We start from the raw sequence: 15,436 nt of genomic DNA, 5'->3' as shown, positions 1-15,436 counted from the left end.
GCAAGAGTGTCTGGCAATTACCACCAAGAATACGACACATATTCCATCTTAACAGATTTGCAGTTTCTTAATAACATTTTTTTACAATTGAGGTTGGTTCTATGGATTTGCAAATTGAACTTGGCAGTGGCTTCATGTATACTTGTTAGAGTTCAGGTGAAGGAATCCTAATGTCATCAGGCTGAGATGATGTCCACTTCACGCTGTCACTGGTTTAATTGGGAGTTCACCCAGCATCATAAATTAATTTAGGCATGTCAATTTTGTACAGGAAGAGCTGTAAGCCAAATGCATTTTTTCTGCCTGAGGCCTAAACAGCATTCGCTGCCAAGGCCATGCTTTAAAAAATCGAGAAAGTCCTGTTGCACTATTCAGACTGCTACTGTCTTCCATCCCAGCCTTTGACAACCTAGCGCCTCCCAGATGTTTGTATTCCAGCTTCCATCATTCCCAGCCAGCATGACCAATGGTCAAGAACTCTGGGAGTTGTGGTCCAAGACATCAGGCGAGCATCAGGCTCAGAAAACCTGCTGTGTCCCTTCTGTCTTCCCCTCATGCTTCAGTCTGATTCATACTTCAGCGGGTTTTCCTTCGGAGGACTGCTCTACATATTCCACCCCATCTCTCTTGCATGCACAGGTGTACACACACCTGGCATTACCTGCTGGATTTGCTAAGGGTTGGGTTCTGCAGAATAAAGGAAGAAAAAGGAAGACAGATAAAAAGGAGTGGAAAAAAAATAAGAGGAAAGGGGGATAAACTACCCAGAGAATTTTGGCTATGAGTGGTATAGAAATGAAATAAATAGAATTAATAAAGAAAAAGGAGGAGCTAGAAGCAGGAGGAAACCAAAGAGGAAAATATGCAGAAAGTAGTGGAAAGGAAAGAGAGGGAGGAAAGCCCTGCTGAAAAAGCAGAGCAAAGAGAGTAAAGGAAAGGTACATTAAACAAAGCCCTTCTTCTGCACAGGTGTGTGACGCGGTGCTGCAACCAGAATCTCACTGGCAAAGGCGCGAGCTGCCTGCTGTTGCCTTCATAAAGTGGCCCCAGCTGGATAGTGGCAAAAGCTTGTAGGCTCAGTGCCAGAAATCCTACCTGAAACCCTGGAAGGGACGCCACTGCCAGCCAGTGCTGACAGCACTGGGCTGGATGGACCAAGCAACTAACTTAGCATATGGCAGGTTCACATGGGTGCAGCCACAAGCTGGAGGGACTGGGACTGCACAGAGCAGGGCATGGATGCTGTTGCCACTCCCATACCACCTCAGAACAAAATAAATGTTGGAAGGATTCCTTGGGGTGCATCAGAAGGAAGATAAAAGGCATCAAAGTGGGGGAAAGAGGTTTTCTGAAGATAATTGGGCAAAATCAGCATTTTTTGTTCAGGCACGAGATAATTTTTTTCTTTTGTTTCCTCTTGCAATGTAGCAACTGAGTAGACCACCAGCTTTTCAAGAGTCCTCTTTCCCTTAGAGGTAGGACTGGCATCTGACTCTTAAGTATCTGCAGTAAATTCCAATGGAGAGTAGCATGGTGCATTTTTATTTGCATTATTTGCATCCTGAGGTTGGATTACAAAAGAGGGAAGTTAATGTTTCCAACTCATATCGCAGATCAATGCAAATAAGCCAGCCAGGGTGCTATGCTGCCTTGACAATGTACAAACATACAGCACACGCACACGCACACGCACACGCACACGCACACACACACACACACAGAGAAAGTCATTGGGTTTTTGTTTTTGCTAGAAGTATACCTTGAAGATTTGTTGCTCATTTATATCCAAGCACACGATCAGCAAGATTCTCAAACTCCATTGGACTCAATTATACTGCTAAATGGTGCATATTAATCAGATAGATGGTAACAATCTATACTCAAAGTAGAGGGAAAAGACATAAGCTGGTGCAGGAGAAACGCTCACTGTGGTGCAGAGTGGCTGTAAAAAGGAGGGAATGGATTAGATGATAGATCATCCACTAGAGGAAGGCAGCAGCTGCTAGAGAACCCTCCTCAGCCTTAATGTTATAGCAGAATGAATCAAAATTAAGCTGATGGCAGTATTTGAATACTAGAATATTTGTGCCAGAGAATCTTGGATATCTATCCATGATATGAGCAGAGCTTCAACTGCATGCAGCAGGGGTAGACAAACTTTTTGGACATGTGGGCACAGCTGGCAATTTGAGAAACTGTCATGGAGCCACCAGAAAATGGCCAGGCTGTGGATGAAAGCATCAGCCTACAAGCATCTGCCCAGGGTCATTACAAGGAAGGAGATGGGAGCACTGAGACACCCCCTCCCCCAGTTCAAAGCTATACCAGCTGCCAGAACATGGATTTATCAACAAGAACAACACCAGGGGAACTGCATTTCCGCACACACCTAGAAAGATGTTTGTGCATGCACTAGTGTCTATGCAAACATGATCCCCACTTCCTTACCTACAGGAGTGATTCAGACATAATGTGAAATCCTGCTTTGTTTAGCTGAACCATGGTTTGTTTTAATGTCTGAACCAGCACACAAATGGTGGTTTGTTTGGGGGTCAACAAACCAACATCTGAAATAATAGTTTAAGCTGGTTTCCAAACCACAAGTTCTGCTAACAACCATTTGAAGTCTGAATTTATAGATCATTGTGGTTAAATCCATGAATTCACAGAACATTGAAAAACCCAAGTTTGCTCAACCTCAAGAGGCTGCTGCATTATTTATAAAGCTGAGTGCTAAGTTGATGAACAAGGGAAGAAAACAAGCAGCTCAAAATCCTAAGTTTTCCTGTTGTGCAGCTGGATAGTAGTTTTTTAAAACTACTGCTAGTATAAAAACATGGGTTTACATTACATTTGAACCCAGCTCCCACTGGGTATGAAGTCAAGAGCTGCGTTTGCTTGGACACCTTTATTCTGTGACTATCCCTCTCATTCAGCTCAGTAGGGATGCTTGTACACTTTTGAGCAAGGTATAGTTTAGTGCACATAAGGGCAATATAACTTGGTTACCACAGTCCATATTACATGGGGTTCATAAAAGAAGGATCCAATTTTCACACAATCAACATGTTTTATTCTCAGGGGAAGGGAAGAAAAACCATCATATCAATAAATAAAACCTAGTTCTTTCAAGAGATTTTGGACAGCACCAGTGATTTGAATCCAAGCATATGGGATTATTTTCTTATTTTTAAAAATGTGAATCTCTGAAAATAACACAAACCATGAATTCCTTAATCAGATTAAATAGGTCATAAAGCCAATAATATTTCTCTGAAGACTAATTGAATGTAGAGGGAAAAATCAAAGACATATTATAACTTAGGTCTTCTGATACATATATTGTATTATATAGAGCATGAAATTGCAGATTTGATCAGTACATTAAAATTGTTGTTGGGGGTACTTATGCCAAGCCCTGCGGTGACCAACTGAGCATGTTTATCACTTTCCCTGAGCAAGGGACTTGAGTTGGTAGCTGCCAGTCAGCTCCAGGCACTCTTAAATGAAACTGATTATCTAGGCCCACTTCAATCAGGCTTCAGGGCTCATTTTGGAATAGAAATAGCCTTGATTGCTCTGTCGGATGACTTTTACTGAGAGAAGAACAGGGAGAATGAGAACCTGTTGATTCTCCTGGACCTCTCAGTGGCTTTCAGTAATTGGCGATGGTGCGCTCTGGATTGGTTTTGGGTCAGGAGCTGCAAGCACTTTATTGTACTGATCCCACTGCTAACCGGATGGCTGATTCAAAAGATGGTGCTGGGGAATTATTGCACTGTGTTTTGGCAGCTAGGCTAAGGTGCTATTCTATCCCATGTGGTGTTCAACAGCTACATAAAACCACTGGGGGAAGTTATCTGGAGTGTGGGCTAAGGTGTTGACAATATGTGGATGACACCAAGGTAACATTCAGCCTTTACTGGAGGGGATTGCTCCAGAAGGATCAGAATTGTAGTTTGTGAATACTCTTACTCCTGTTGCTAAAGGCACAGGAAGACTTGGTGACATGAAACACCTTTTATTAGCTTAGGCTGATATACAAGTATTCCCTTAACTAGACAGAGATAGCCTAGCCACGTTATCCATGCTCCAATAACTTCTTGTCTGGATTACATTATATGCAGGGCTGCCTTTGAGACCTTAGCTGGTCCAGACTAGAGCAGCAGAATTGTTAATGGGTCTGGTGAACATGATCATATCCTGCCAGTACTTTTCCATCTGAACTCAGCGTATATAGCTAGCCACACACTCATGGCACAGCTGCTCTGGCCCCTTTTGCCCTCTGTCTTTGTGGCTGACAAACCTACAAATCTCCAGGAAAAGAAAATTAAGTTATTGATGGCTTAAAATGAAAAAAGGAAAGGAAGAGAAAGAAGAAAAATAAAACTTGCAGTGAAAAAAGTTCTGTATGAATTAACAAGTACATTAAAAGAATTGTGTATGAAAGGAAGAAATGAGGCCCATTTAAACATTTTTCTCAGACCTGTTATTACTTTACTGCAGATTAACTAATGTTGGTTGGGCCATGAGTGCTAAGCTCCAGTCTTAGAAAACCCATCTCTCAAGATTTGGAAGGTTAGAACTGTGCCAATTCTTCAGAGTAAGTATATTTCAACCAGTTATTAAACTAGCTGGTGGCATTCTCATGACTCAGGATAGATCACATGGAAAAAATAATCTACCAGCACACCAGTCCCCACATAAATTTCCCCCCAAAGGGCACACGATTGCTGCATTTCCATCCCAGAATGTTGGCAAAACTGAGTTATCAGCATTTCCAGTGACTGTCATTTCCAATATTAACATTCTTTAAAATGCCCACACTACTGCTTGTTCATATAACCAGGGGTAGGATATTGCTGTCTTGAGAAGGAGAGAACAACCCCTGTCAACACACAAACTGCAGTATATTTCAGCACTCCTACTGTCAAAGGAGGTAGTTAGGGATTTCTTCTTCAAGATTTCAGTGGGCGCACTTTTGTTCCTGACCCAGAACAGCAGAATGAGGTCTGCGTGTTTGTTTTTAAGTGCCTGATACAGAGTGGGAGATTGCTGATAAGGCTTAGTTGTGGTAAGCAGACAACTCTCCTTCATAATTAAGAACAGGAACATAAGCAAAGCCATGCAGGATCAGACCAAAGGTCCATCTAGTCCAGCACTTTGTATGCATGGTGGCAATCCAGCGCCCTGAGGATCCCTCACCCAGAATGCATTGCATGACCTCCTCCTGCCGAAGCTCCTCAGCAACTGGTGGATGCAGTCATGCCACCCCGGTAAAGGACATGGCCCGTAAAGCTAGAAGCCACTGATGGCCTCCTGCCTCATGAAAGTAAAGATGAACTTCCCAACTCAAGCTGGTATGTGAATCCAGCTGTACATAGGAATATAGGCATGCAACAATCCAATGCTCACTTGCCTGTGAGTAACCCCACTGAACACAGTGGAACTTCTAAAGAGACATTTTAAGACTGCACTGTTTGGCTTATGTTAGTAACGACTTGCCTACAATTTATTACCAAGTCCATTTCTAATCCTTTCATGAAGCATAGCATATTTCCTTATTCAAAAATGTGCGCCCTCAGAGAAAAATGGGAAAAGATGATAGCACAAATATTAACATTGAACACTTCCTCTGACAAGCACAGCTGGCTTGGGGTGCTAGAATCGGATAATAGAAATCCGTAGTTCCTTGTATAATGTAATACTTCAAATTATCATATAGTCAATGGACTATCTCCAGCTATGAAATTAACTGTCCCATGGGTTTCTCCCCTAATTTAAATGAGGGCTAAACTGCTAATTTACATGCTAATTAGCATTCAAGTCTAAAAAAGTAGCAAATGTAATTCCACAACATCCAGCATCTAACAATTTAGCTTATCTAGACATTGCGTTTCAAAGTAGCTTCCTATTATTTGCCAGAGATTTCTGGAGTCCTGAAAACGAAGGTAATCTCATTATTTTAAACAACATGCAGTTTTCAGGGATGACTTCTGCTAATTTATTTGCATAATAAGAAAGGAACAAAGCAGTTCCGTTGCATCAGGTGTGTCGGTTCTTAATAAAGCCCATCTAACGGCATAGATTTGTGGTTTTAAAATAAAAGACTTGTCTAAACTGACATTTAAAATGGGAATGTGCTGCCTCCAGTCATCACAAGTCACTAGTCTGTGTTCAGTGGCATTTGATCATTCTATTTCTGCTATCCAAGCACTGATTTCACAAATGCAGTAAGGTGTATGTTAAGTACCTTGGCCGAAGTCTGTAATAAATTAGTACTTCAGAACTGAATACTTCATATGAGAAAAGTATATAATATTGATTTCCATTTCTAAATGGAATGGGAATAAGGAGAAGAAAATATAGAATTCATTTCAGAGATGCCATGGGAATAGTAGGCCTTCTCTTTATGGGACATATTCAGAAGACTGGTGTGGACAATATTATATAAGCATTGCTTTGTGGTGCATCACTTTCTTTTTTCTTACTTACCCCTTGGGTGGATTCAGACAACTTGCCAACAAAACATTCATTTGATAACATAAGGGCTGGTTAGGATGCATAAATTAGTCTAATGAACACATCATATGCATGCATCTATGAGTTGTACAGAATTCCACCTTTGCCTCTATGTGGTATTCATAGATGCAAGTGAGGTGTCAAATCTGTTTTTAATCCATCAGAGAACCTTTTCCTTCATAGCTTAAATCCCTGCATCCCTTTATAGAAAAATATTATCACAAACTTTAGGGTAATTAGGATTCAATATTGCCCTCTTACGCAAGTGGGCATGTTGTACAAGCAGCTGCTCTGTTTGTATCAAACATCATTGATTTTAAATTTCATAAGGTAACCAAGCTGTATCCTTCTGGAGACACATTCGGGATTTTCAGTGTATCTTGCATATTAATTAAGTGGCTGCAATTCATCTGGGTACAGTGGTGACAAATATACAAGGACAGGCTGGCATTCTGTTGCAGAAGATATCTGCTAAAACATTACGTAGCATTTGGGATGCAGTTCCAGAAGGCAAGGGAGTAACTTCTGCGGGGGGGCCTATTAGTCTTAAAATATTCAGTCTCTGGATCTGCAGTTGGGCAAACCAGGGGAAAGTCTGGCTAGGTGGCAAGATTGTCAATGATTTGTTTATTTATTTAGGATATTTATATGATTCCTGTGGAAATGTCATGACTTTAGAGAACTTTGTTGTGCCGAAGATCCTGCTATGACTCCGTGTCCCCTAGAAGCCCCTCTCTGTGAGGCAGGCATTTTCACCAGCCCTGCAGCCTGCCTTCCAGTGACAAGGGAGAATGGTTTTGTATACCTGGTTACAACACCATAATAAAGGCTTCTTTTGCAGCCAAGAAAATCTCCTGAAAAAGGAGGGAGGACAGCCACTGGCAGACAACACGGGCAGTCTTTCCTGTGGTAATGCCAAGGGGAAATGATCAAGAATACACATTTGGATTGTCCCAGGGGTGTATAAGAAATTTATTTCGGTTTGCAGATGACTTGAAAATGTTCTATTTACAACCTGTCCAGAGATGCAGAGTGATGGATGGCTTAGAAATATCTCAAATAAATAAAATAAACAAACCCCAAAGATGACCGAGAGTGCATTTCTCCAAAAATGTACTCAAATTCTCAAACCTGTGCTCGAATTCAAAGAATGAAATTTCTCCACTTCTCTAGATTTGACTGAAACCTTATATCAGTCTTGCCCAGCTGGTATTCTACTATGTTCGAAGAATGTTTGAAATTCCCTCTCTGGCTAGGGTGGGAAGGAAGAATGTCTAGTACCAGGATGTAATAAGCTGCATCGTCTATAGCATCCCTCCTCAATTAATCCTAGTTCACCAACTGGGGTCAGACAATGTGAAAATGTGTGCTAACAGGCCATAGCTTGCATACCATGACAAACCTATGATGAGAGCCCATGCTTTGCTCTTGGGTTGGAAATGATGGGTTGTTCACCATGGTTTGTTATCTTGGTTATGTTCAGACAACATGATCCCATGGGTCAATGACAACCCACACTAGACCCATGCTTTGTCCTTGAGTGTGGACTATGGTGTTGTCTGAACTCAGTTACTGAGGGTCTGTTCTAAAAAAATACAGAATTTGATAGGGATATAGATGTGTGCGAAATGGGCTGATGGAGGCAGAATTGCCTACTCCCTCCTCCACACAGATCCTCCTCCAGCCCCCTGGAAATGCTTTGCAGAGGGCCAGGGGAACCATGTTGCTGGTGGGCACGACGGGAAGGAATCTCATAAAATTAGGGTGGTGGTGTCTTCTGCGAATGGAAACACAAGACAGCTACACAAGACAGGTCCTGCACCTAAAACTAGATCCAATCATGTGCATATATGAGAGATGGTTATTTATTTACATCATATTTCTACCGTATTTCAGACAAAAAAGGCTCTCAGAACATAGATTTATCAGATTAAAAAAACAAACAAACAAAGCTTATTTAAAAGAATGACCAAGCGAAATCTTAGGACAGTTATCTGATTCATTCCTAGTGTGAAAAAAATCACATTATTAGCACCTTTAGGAACTGAAAGTTTAGTTTAGCAGAGGTGGAAACTGACTTTGACTTTTTGATGCTCATCCTCTCACCTTTATGACTGTGCTAATTGAGACATTATGGCACCTGATAGGACAGCATTGGAGAAGCATCTGCTCCCATTTCCACATGAGGTTTATGTTGTTTGATAAAATATATAGGCCATTTGTTCCTTCCACTGCCAAACTGTCATTTTTCCTCTTCAGCACTAAATCTACTTTTTAAAATTAAAAAGAGTTTTATTGCTTTTAACCATGATCTTTTATGATGGAAAGCAGCCAAGGAAAACTGACTGATGCATCAAAATGGCATTTCTATTTTGCATAAAGCAAGGCCGCAAAATATGAGCACATGTGTTCTCTCTCTCTCTCTCACTCCCCCCCCGGGGGGGGGGGGTGAAAATGCTTGAAATGGATCGATCTGAGTCAAGAAATAGTCCTGATGAGTAGAAAAAGCAGCTGAAGCTAGAAATAAATCCTTTTGTGACAAGACGAGGGATTATAGGATTAACTTCACATGTTTTGGATCTGAAACCATTTTTGTTTTAGATCATTACAAGCCTTTTATGGACTAATTGAGTGGGGAGGAGAAGAGCTGTAGCTGATTTCCCCCCTTTAAACCATGATTAACCTAGTTTTGTCTAAGAAACAATGGATCAAAATTACAGCCTCAGTCACACTTGTGAAATCCACTGCTTTTTTCTTTGTTGGGTCCTCATGAGCATTAGAAATCTATAATCAAAAGTTGATTTGCCATTGAAAAAGGTGGGATGAGGAGTATTATGGAGGATGTGGTATGCTAATCAGACGCAGGCATGCAAATGACGCTTAGGTTCCCTAGGCTTCCAGCCATTAAGAAACAGGCCTTGTTCAGAACTTAAATGAATGGCCTTATGCATCCAAAATACCACAGGCCACACAAGAAAAACAGGCTTGTCCTCACCCAAGCAGGCAGAAAACCCAGAAGGCTTTCATCATTCACAGCTGTCAATGTTGTTTCGGACTTGGAGAGTCGCAAGTTCTGTAGCCCTGCATCAAAGTCAGTCCTTCTACTCTGGGATATAAGGGAGTACATTTAAGAATTCTACTTCCTATCCCTCTTGAATTACTGCAGTCATGGCCAAGTCAACATGGTCTTAATTGCAGCATTGCAATTAGCACACCTGCTTCTTAACATTAAACAGCAGCTACCAGAGTGAGGAAGCTGATTGGTATCAGGACTACAGCATATGGGAGGTGGGTCAATCCTTTCCCCCAGGCCTTGGTCCTGGTGAGAGTGCCAACATCACCAGCTGTGAACTGCTCCAAGATTCCAGGGGCACCCGCAGGTGCTTCTGTGCTGCTCCACATGAGGCATCCTTTGTGAACCTGTGATTCCTCATTTATGCAAGCTTGTGGTGCCTTTTCATGATGTCCTCATCCCCTAGGACCTCTCCTGGGTTTTCCTTCCATTTTGGCAGCTGTTCTGCAAACAAGGAAGGCCTGAGATTTTCTGAGGTGGCACCATTATTTGCTACAGAAACCTAGTGTATTTTCTGCAATTCTGCTCTGTATCACAGCCCCACTTGTGTTGCGCAATGGAACATATAGAAATATATAGAAAGGCAGAGAAAAAAACACTGGGAAAAAAGACACTTGAAGGCCATGCTAATCCTCCCACACAGAAAAGCACTGTGATAGGTGTTGTGCAGAAAATCCCTCTGGCACAAAAGAAATATCAACAAGGGGTAGGATTTTCATTGGCATCTATTGTTTCCATGCATAAGCTTAACCTTGAGGAGACACCTTTCCTCCCATTTAGATGAACTGCAATCACACAATCAATATCATGCCTAGTTTGGTGTTCAATCAGCCATGTGTACTTAAGTTTACTGATATGGTGAGACTGGAGTGACAGGAAGGCAAACAAATGGGTCCTAGATCAACTCAATCCAGAACGTCCTCTAGAAGCAAAAATGACACAACTGCAGCTGTCATCCTTTGGGCACATCATGAAAAGGCAAGACTCCCTGGAGAAGACAATCATGCTAGGGAATGTAGAAGAAGAAAAGGAAGGCTAAATATGAGACTCCATTAAGAAGGCCACAGACTTGAATTTGGAAGAGCTGAGCAAGGCTATCATGGATAGGAAGTTCTGAAGCGCTTTCATACATAGGGTCATTATAAATGGTGGTAATTAATTGATGGTGCATAACAAAAAAGGCTTGATATATCTGGACAGTTCCTGATTCTAAGGACGACTTTTTGGGAGTTGAATTACATGGGGTAGGTAAGGCCTCTGAATGCACATACAGGCATGCCTCATTTTATTGCACTTCCCAGATATTGTGCTTTTTACAACTGAAGGTTTGTGGCAATCCTGTGTTGAGCCAGTTGACAACTTTGGTGCACCTGCAAATGGGGTATTGTGTTCAGTTCTGGGCTCCACATTACAGGAAGGATATATCTAGGTGAGAATCGGTTCAGTGTAGGGCCACAGGGAAAGGTGTATGAGACGAGACTGAGGGAACTGGGTCTTTTCAGCCTGGAGAAGAGAAAACTCTGGGGAGATCTGTTGGCGACATATAAGTACATGAGGGGTGTCACACGGAGGTAGGTGGACACTTGTTTTCTGCTGTAGAGGAAGACAGGATGCGTTCCAATGGTGCAAAGGTTCAGTTTGGATGCCAGGAAGTACTTCCTGACAGTTAGGACCCCGAGGGTATGGAATGGGCTTCCACAGGAGGCCCTTTGAAGCCCCATCGGTGAGGGTGTTAGCATCGGATAGGCTGGACATGCACATGGTAGGCATGTCATGAGTGGAGCTAGCTAGAGCTGGGGTCAGATTAGATGGCCTGAGAGACCCCTTCTGACTAACTCTGTTTCTATGTTTCTGTTTTTATCAGTGCCATTTTCCAACAGCATTTTCTCACTACATGTCTCTGTGTCACATTTTGATAATTCTCATAATATTTCAAACATTTTCATTATGATATATTTGTTATGATCTTTAATATTACTATTGTAATTGTTTTGGGGTGGTACAAACTGCACCCAGATAAGATTTCAAACTTAATTGATAAGCAGTGCTTTTTTTGTAAAAAAAAAAAAAAAAGGTACCGGAACTCACGTCCCTGCTGGCAGTAAGCACACACACCAATCCCAAGCCGAGCAGCAGAGCAGCATCCCAAGCAGCCATCTCTCACTATCAGATATCAGATAGCAGACACAATAGCAGCCTGCAGGCACTATGTTAATGATGTTTGCTGCTGATCTGCCATGCCATTCAAAATCACTTCATAAAATCCATTGGAAAAAAAGGTGCCGGAACACCGTTTGGTGCATTCTGGGACAAAAAAAGCCCTGTTGATAAGTATTGTATGTGTTCTGACTGCTTCACCAACCAGCCATTTTCCCATCTCTCTCCCTCTCCTCAGGCCTCTCTATTTCCTGAGACACATCAATATTGAAATTAGACCAGTTAACAACCCTACAATGGCCCTGAACACGAAGTAAAAGGAAGAGTTGTACAACTATCACTTTAAATAAAAAGCTAGAAATGATTAAGCTTAGTGACGAAGGCATCATGAGAGCCAAGAAAGGCCCAAAGCTAGGCCTCTTGCACCAAACCGTTAGGCAAGTCGTGAACTTTTACATGGACTGGGAAACCAAAAAAATCCATGTGACTTGTTTTATTGTGATATTCACTTTATTTCAGTGGTTTGGAAGTGAACCCCACAATATCTCAAAAGTATGCCTGTATACACAAGAAAATTAAAGCCAAGATAGACCAAGGTAGACCATAACTGAGAAAGAATTCATTGTATAGTACAAGAAGAGTCACACAGTTACATATACAAAGTGCAAGTTAAAAAGTGAGGCAAGTGGACATGAATATCTGCTCTATGAGAGAGCAACCGTAAACATCATAGATTTTCCTAGCTAACCTCGGAAAATCATCTCACATTATGTCCAACTGTTCTGCTGGTTATATGAACAGAGGAGTTGGCCCAGCACTGTCACTACTGAGTGGCGGTGGATCTCCAGGCAATGCTCTTTCTCAGTCCTGCCTAGAGATAATGGGATTGAGCCTGTGATCTTCTGCCACCAAAGCACCTGCTCTGCCACCGAGTCACAGCCTGGACTTGAGCCAAGTGCAATTCAGTATGTGAAAATGCCTGAGCCGTTGACACTCGTCACCACCACCGGCAAGCCAGGGATGTAAGCATTCTCTTAGATCTGCTCTGTCTGTGTTTTGAGGATTGTCAGGCACCTTTTCGTCCATCATCCACTAATGACAGAACTGGAGATTTCTTTGTGTTTCAAATGCACATTAGTGTGATTGCGTATTTGTGCTATTCCCCTAGTTCCCATTTTTAAAATGATCCAGAAGTCTCAGAAAATGTTGGTCCATGGAGGAATTTGGAAGTTGGCTTCCTATGACTCCAAATTTATTTGAATTGCAAATTTCTACAGGATCCTTACTGCTAGCACAGTAAGCACAATTATGTAACCAACTGCTAGCTATCTGATACGGCTGATTCACTAGGAATGATGCAACTCACCAAATAACTTATGTGACTCTTTAGGCTTACCTGCTTGTGAGCATGATCATAGGAATTGATGTGGTTGTCAAACTCATGGTGCTTATGGTACTGCTTGTCACATAATTCACAGTAGAAGTTAGCCTTCACATCCTCCAGAGCTTTTGCAGCTGCCTTCTCCTTTTCAGCAAAGTCCTACAAGGGCAAAGGCAGATGAGACCTCATTACTAACATTATTGCTGATTTCCCCCTATTGCAATATCTTATGACTTTGAGGGCCAGCTCTTCCGTTAGGCAGAGTGAGACAAACTCCTCAGGCAGCTGATTTTTGGTGTCACAAAAAGGGAGCATATTGTTGGCTATTTCGTTGCTGTAATTATTGCATTTTCCCTCCCAGGAAAAGACACTTGTATGATTTTCTGTTCCAGGTGCCATAATAACTTGGCCAACTCCTGCTGCTACCTTGACTTGGAGAGGGGCAATCCAGTTTTGCCTGATGCAGCAAAATGTCTTGCGCCAGTCCTGGTCTTAAGTAAAAGATTTCAAGACAGCCAAGCAAGATGAACAGCTCAAGATAGATGGATAAGTCACTGCTCCAAAAATTCACCATAGTGATACAGAAATGCTTTTAAGGTAGGCCTTTGATCTGAAGCAACTGATGCGAGCTTTTAGTGGACAGAAGTCTTTGCAGGCAGATTAAAGAAACATTTACCCTACGGACTAATCACTCCTTCAGCTGTACTTAAATGCTGCACTTGACAAGGCAAAAGTACAAGCACAAAGAAAGAGAAACATTAAAATGACAAGATGTTCCCGTACAATGATTATGGCCTCTAATCCCCTTATCAATGCATTGTACAGTTAAGAGCAATAAAATGAATGAATGTGTACATGCTAGGGGCATATGCTAACACTCTCAGGAGTGTAATCTTGCCAATGAGCACTGACTTATCCTTGCTTTCAGCAATCATATACTGGAAGTTGATTTTGAAAAAGAACACCACCAAGGAAATTCCTGGATATCCAGCTGGAACAAGAAATCTAGGGCACCACAAGGCACAAAACGAAGAGATTGACTCGTTGTTGCCAACGAAAATGGGTGCACCAGCCGTAATTCTTTTAAGATATGAAGCTGGCAGGGAGTACACATTCTTATTTAATCAATAATATGATTTAAAACCACTGAGTACAATCCAGTGAAAGTTTGTCATGCTGGCGGTTGCAATTCTATATAGATTTACTTGAGTGTAAGCTTATTGAATTCAGTGACTGAACTCCTTTTCTTGGTTTAAGCTCTTCCCTAAGTTTTGTTGACTTAGTTAAATCTACCTTTTGCTTTATTGTGTCAAAACATTTAATTTCATGGTGATTTTATATTTTAAACATTTCTATCTGGCTCTATCAAGGGAAAAGAAAAACCTCGAGAGTGGCAAATGCATATGTTTATAATGCCGCAACAATGTACAAAAGGACCAGAGTAAAACCGGAGCAGCAGAGAGATGATAGAAATTAGGTTAAAAACAGAGCTTTAAAAATACAACTAAAATGGTAGAACCAAGTGTTGGAAAGCACTTTTTAGGCCATGTAGATGAATCTCCCTGCTTGATACAAAAATTTTACAGTTGGCAAGGGAAAGACTACCAGCTCTTTAGGCAATTGGTTCCATTGTCTAATTATGCTTAAGAGGTATGTTCTCCCCAAGGGATATATTCTCATTTTCAATGAAAATATATCCTCATGTAACTTAAAGTCATAACATCCAATCCTGCCTTCTGTTGCAGCAGAAAAGAGCTTTTGGTCTTCTTTGAGGTGATATTTGAAGGGTACTTTCATATGATTTCTCAGTCTTTTCTTTTACAGGCTAAACATCTCTGGCGTCCTTTAACCCATTTTTGATCATCATCAATGAACCTATTCCAGGTTGCCTACCTCCTTCTTATAGTGTGCTACAAGAACTAGCATGTATATATGTATGTATTTAATGAATTTATATGCTGCTACAATAGCTCATATCTGGGCTGTCTGCATGACTCACAATATAAAAACAACACAACATTCTAAAATCAATTAGAATAACATTAAATCAACATATTCATAATATACTCACAACATAATCCAAATATAGAAGATATATAAAATTAACATTAACATTAAATAAAACATTTTAATCTAAATTGACTAAAACCAAACATGGAATTGATTTTAAAACCAGATAGTCATTAAAATCCATTGTTAAAATAACTAGAGAAAAAGTGAGTTTTTGCCTGGTGCCAGAATGCTGGCAGCATCTTTGCCAGGCACACCTCTGAGGAAGCTATTCCGGGGGGGGGGGGGGGGGG

General features: G+C 41.3%; 1 protein-coding gene across 1 annotated transcript in view; it reads right to left on the bottom strand.

Moving 5' to 3' along the window:
• Positions 1–15,436, bottom strand: part of ZNF804B (zinc finger protein 804B) — a 231,742-nt gene that overhangs the window by 17,783 nt on the left and 198,523 nt on the right. The window contains exon 2 of the mRNA XM_044425099.1: positions 13,149–13,292. Within this exon, the coding sequence (XP_044281034.1) occupies positions 13,149–13,292 (144 nt within the window). The remainder of the gene's footprint in view (positions 1–13,148; positions 13,293–15,436) is intronic.

Source organism: Varanus komodoensis, unplaced genomic scaffold, assembly GCF_004798865.1.
Source record: "Varanus komodoensis strain SLA01 unplaced genomic scaffold, ASM479886v1 scaffold15, whole genome shotgun sequence".
Classification (NCBI taxonomy): Eukaryota; Metazoa; Chordata; class Lepidosauria; order Squamata; family Varanidae; genus Varanus; species Varanus komodoensis.
This window is presented reverse-complemented; position numbering and strand designations above follow the sequence as displayed.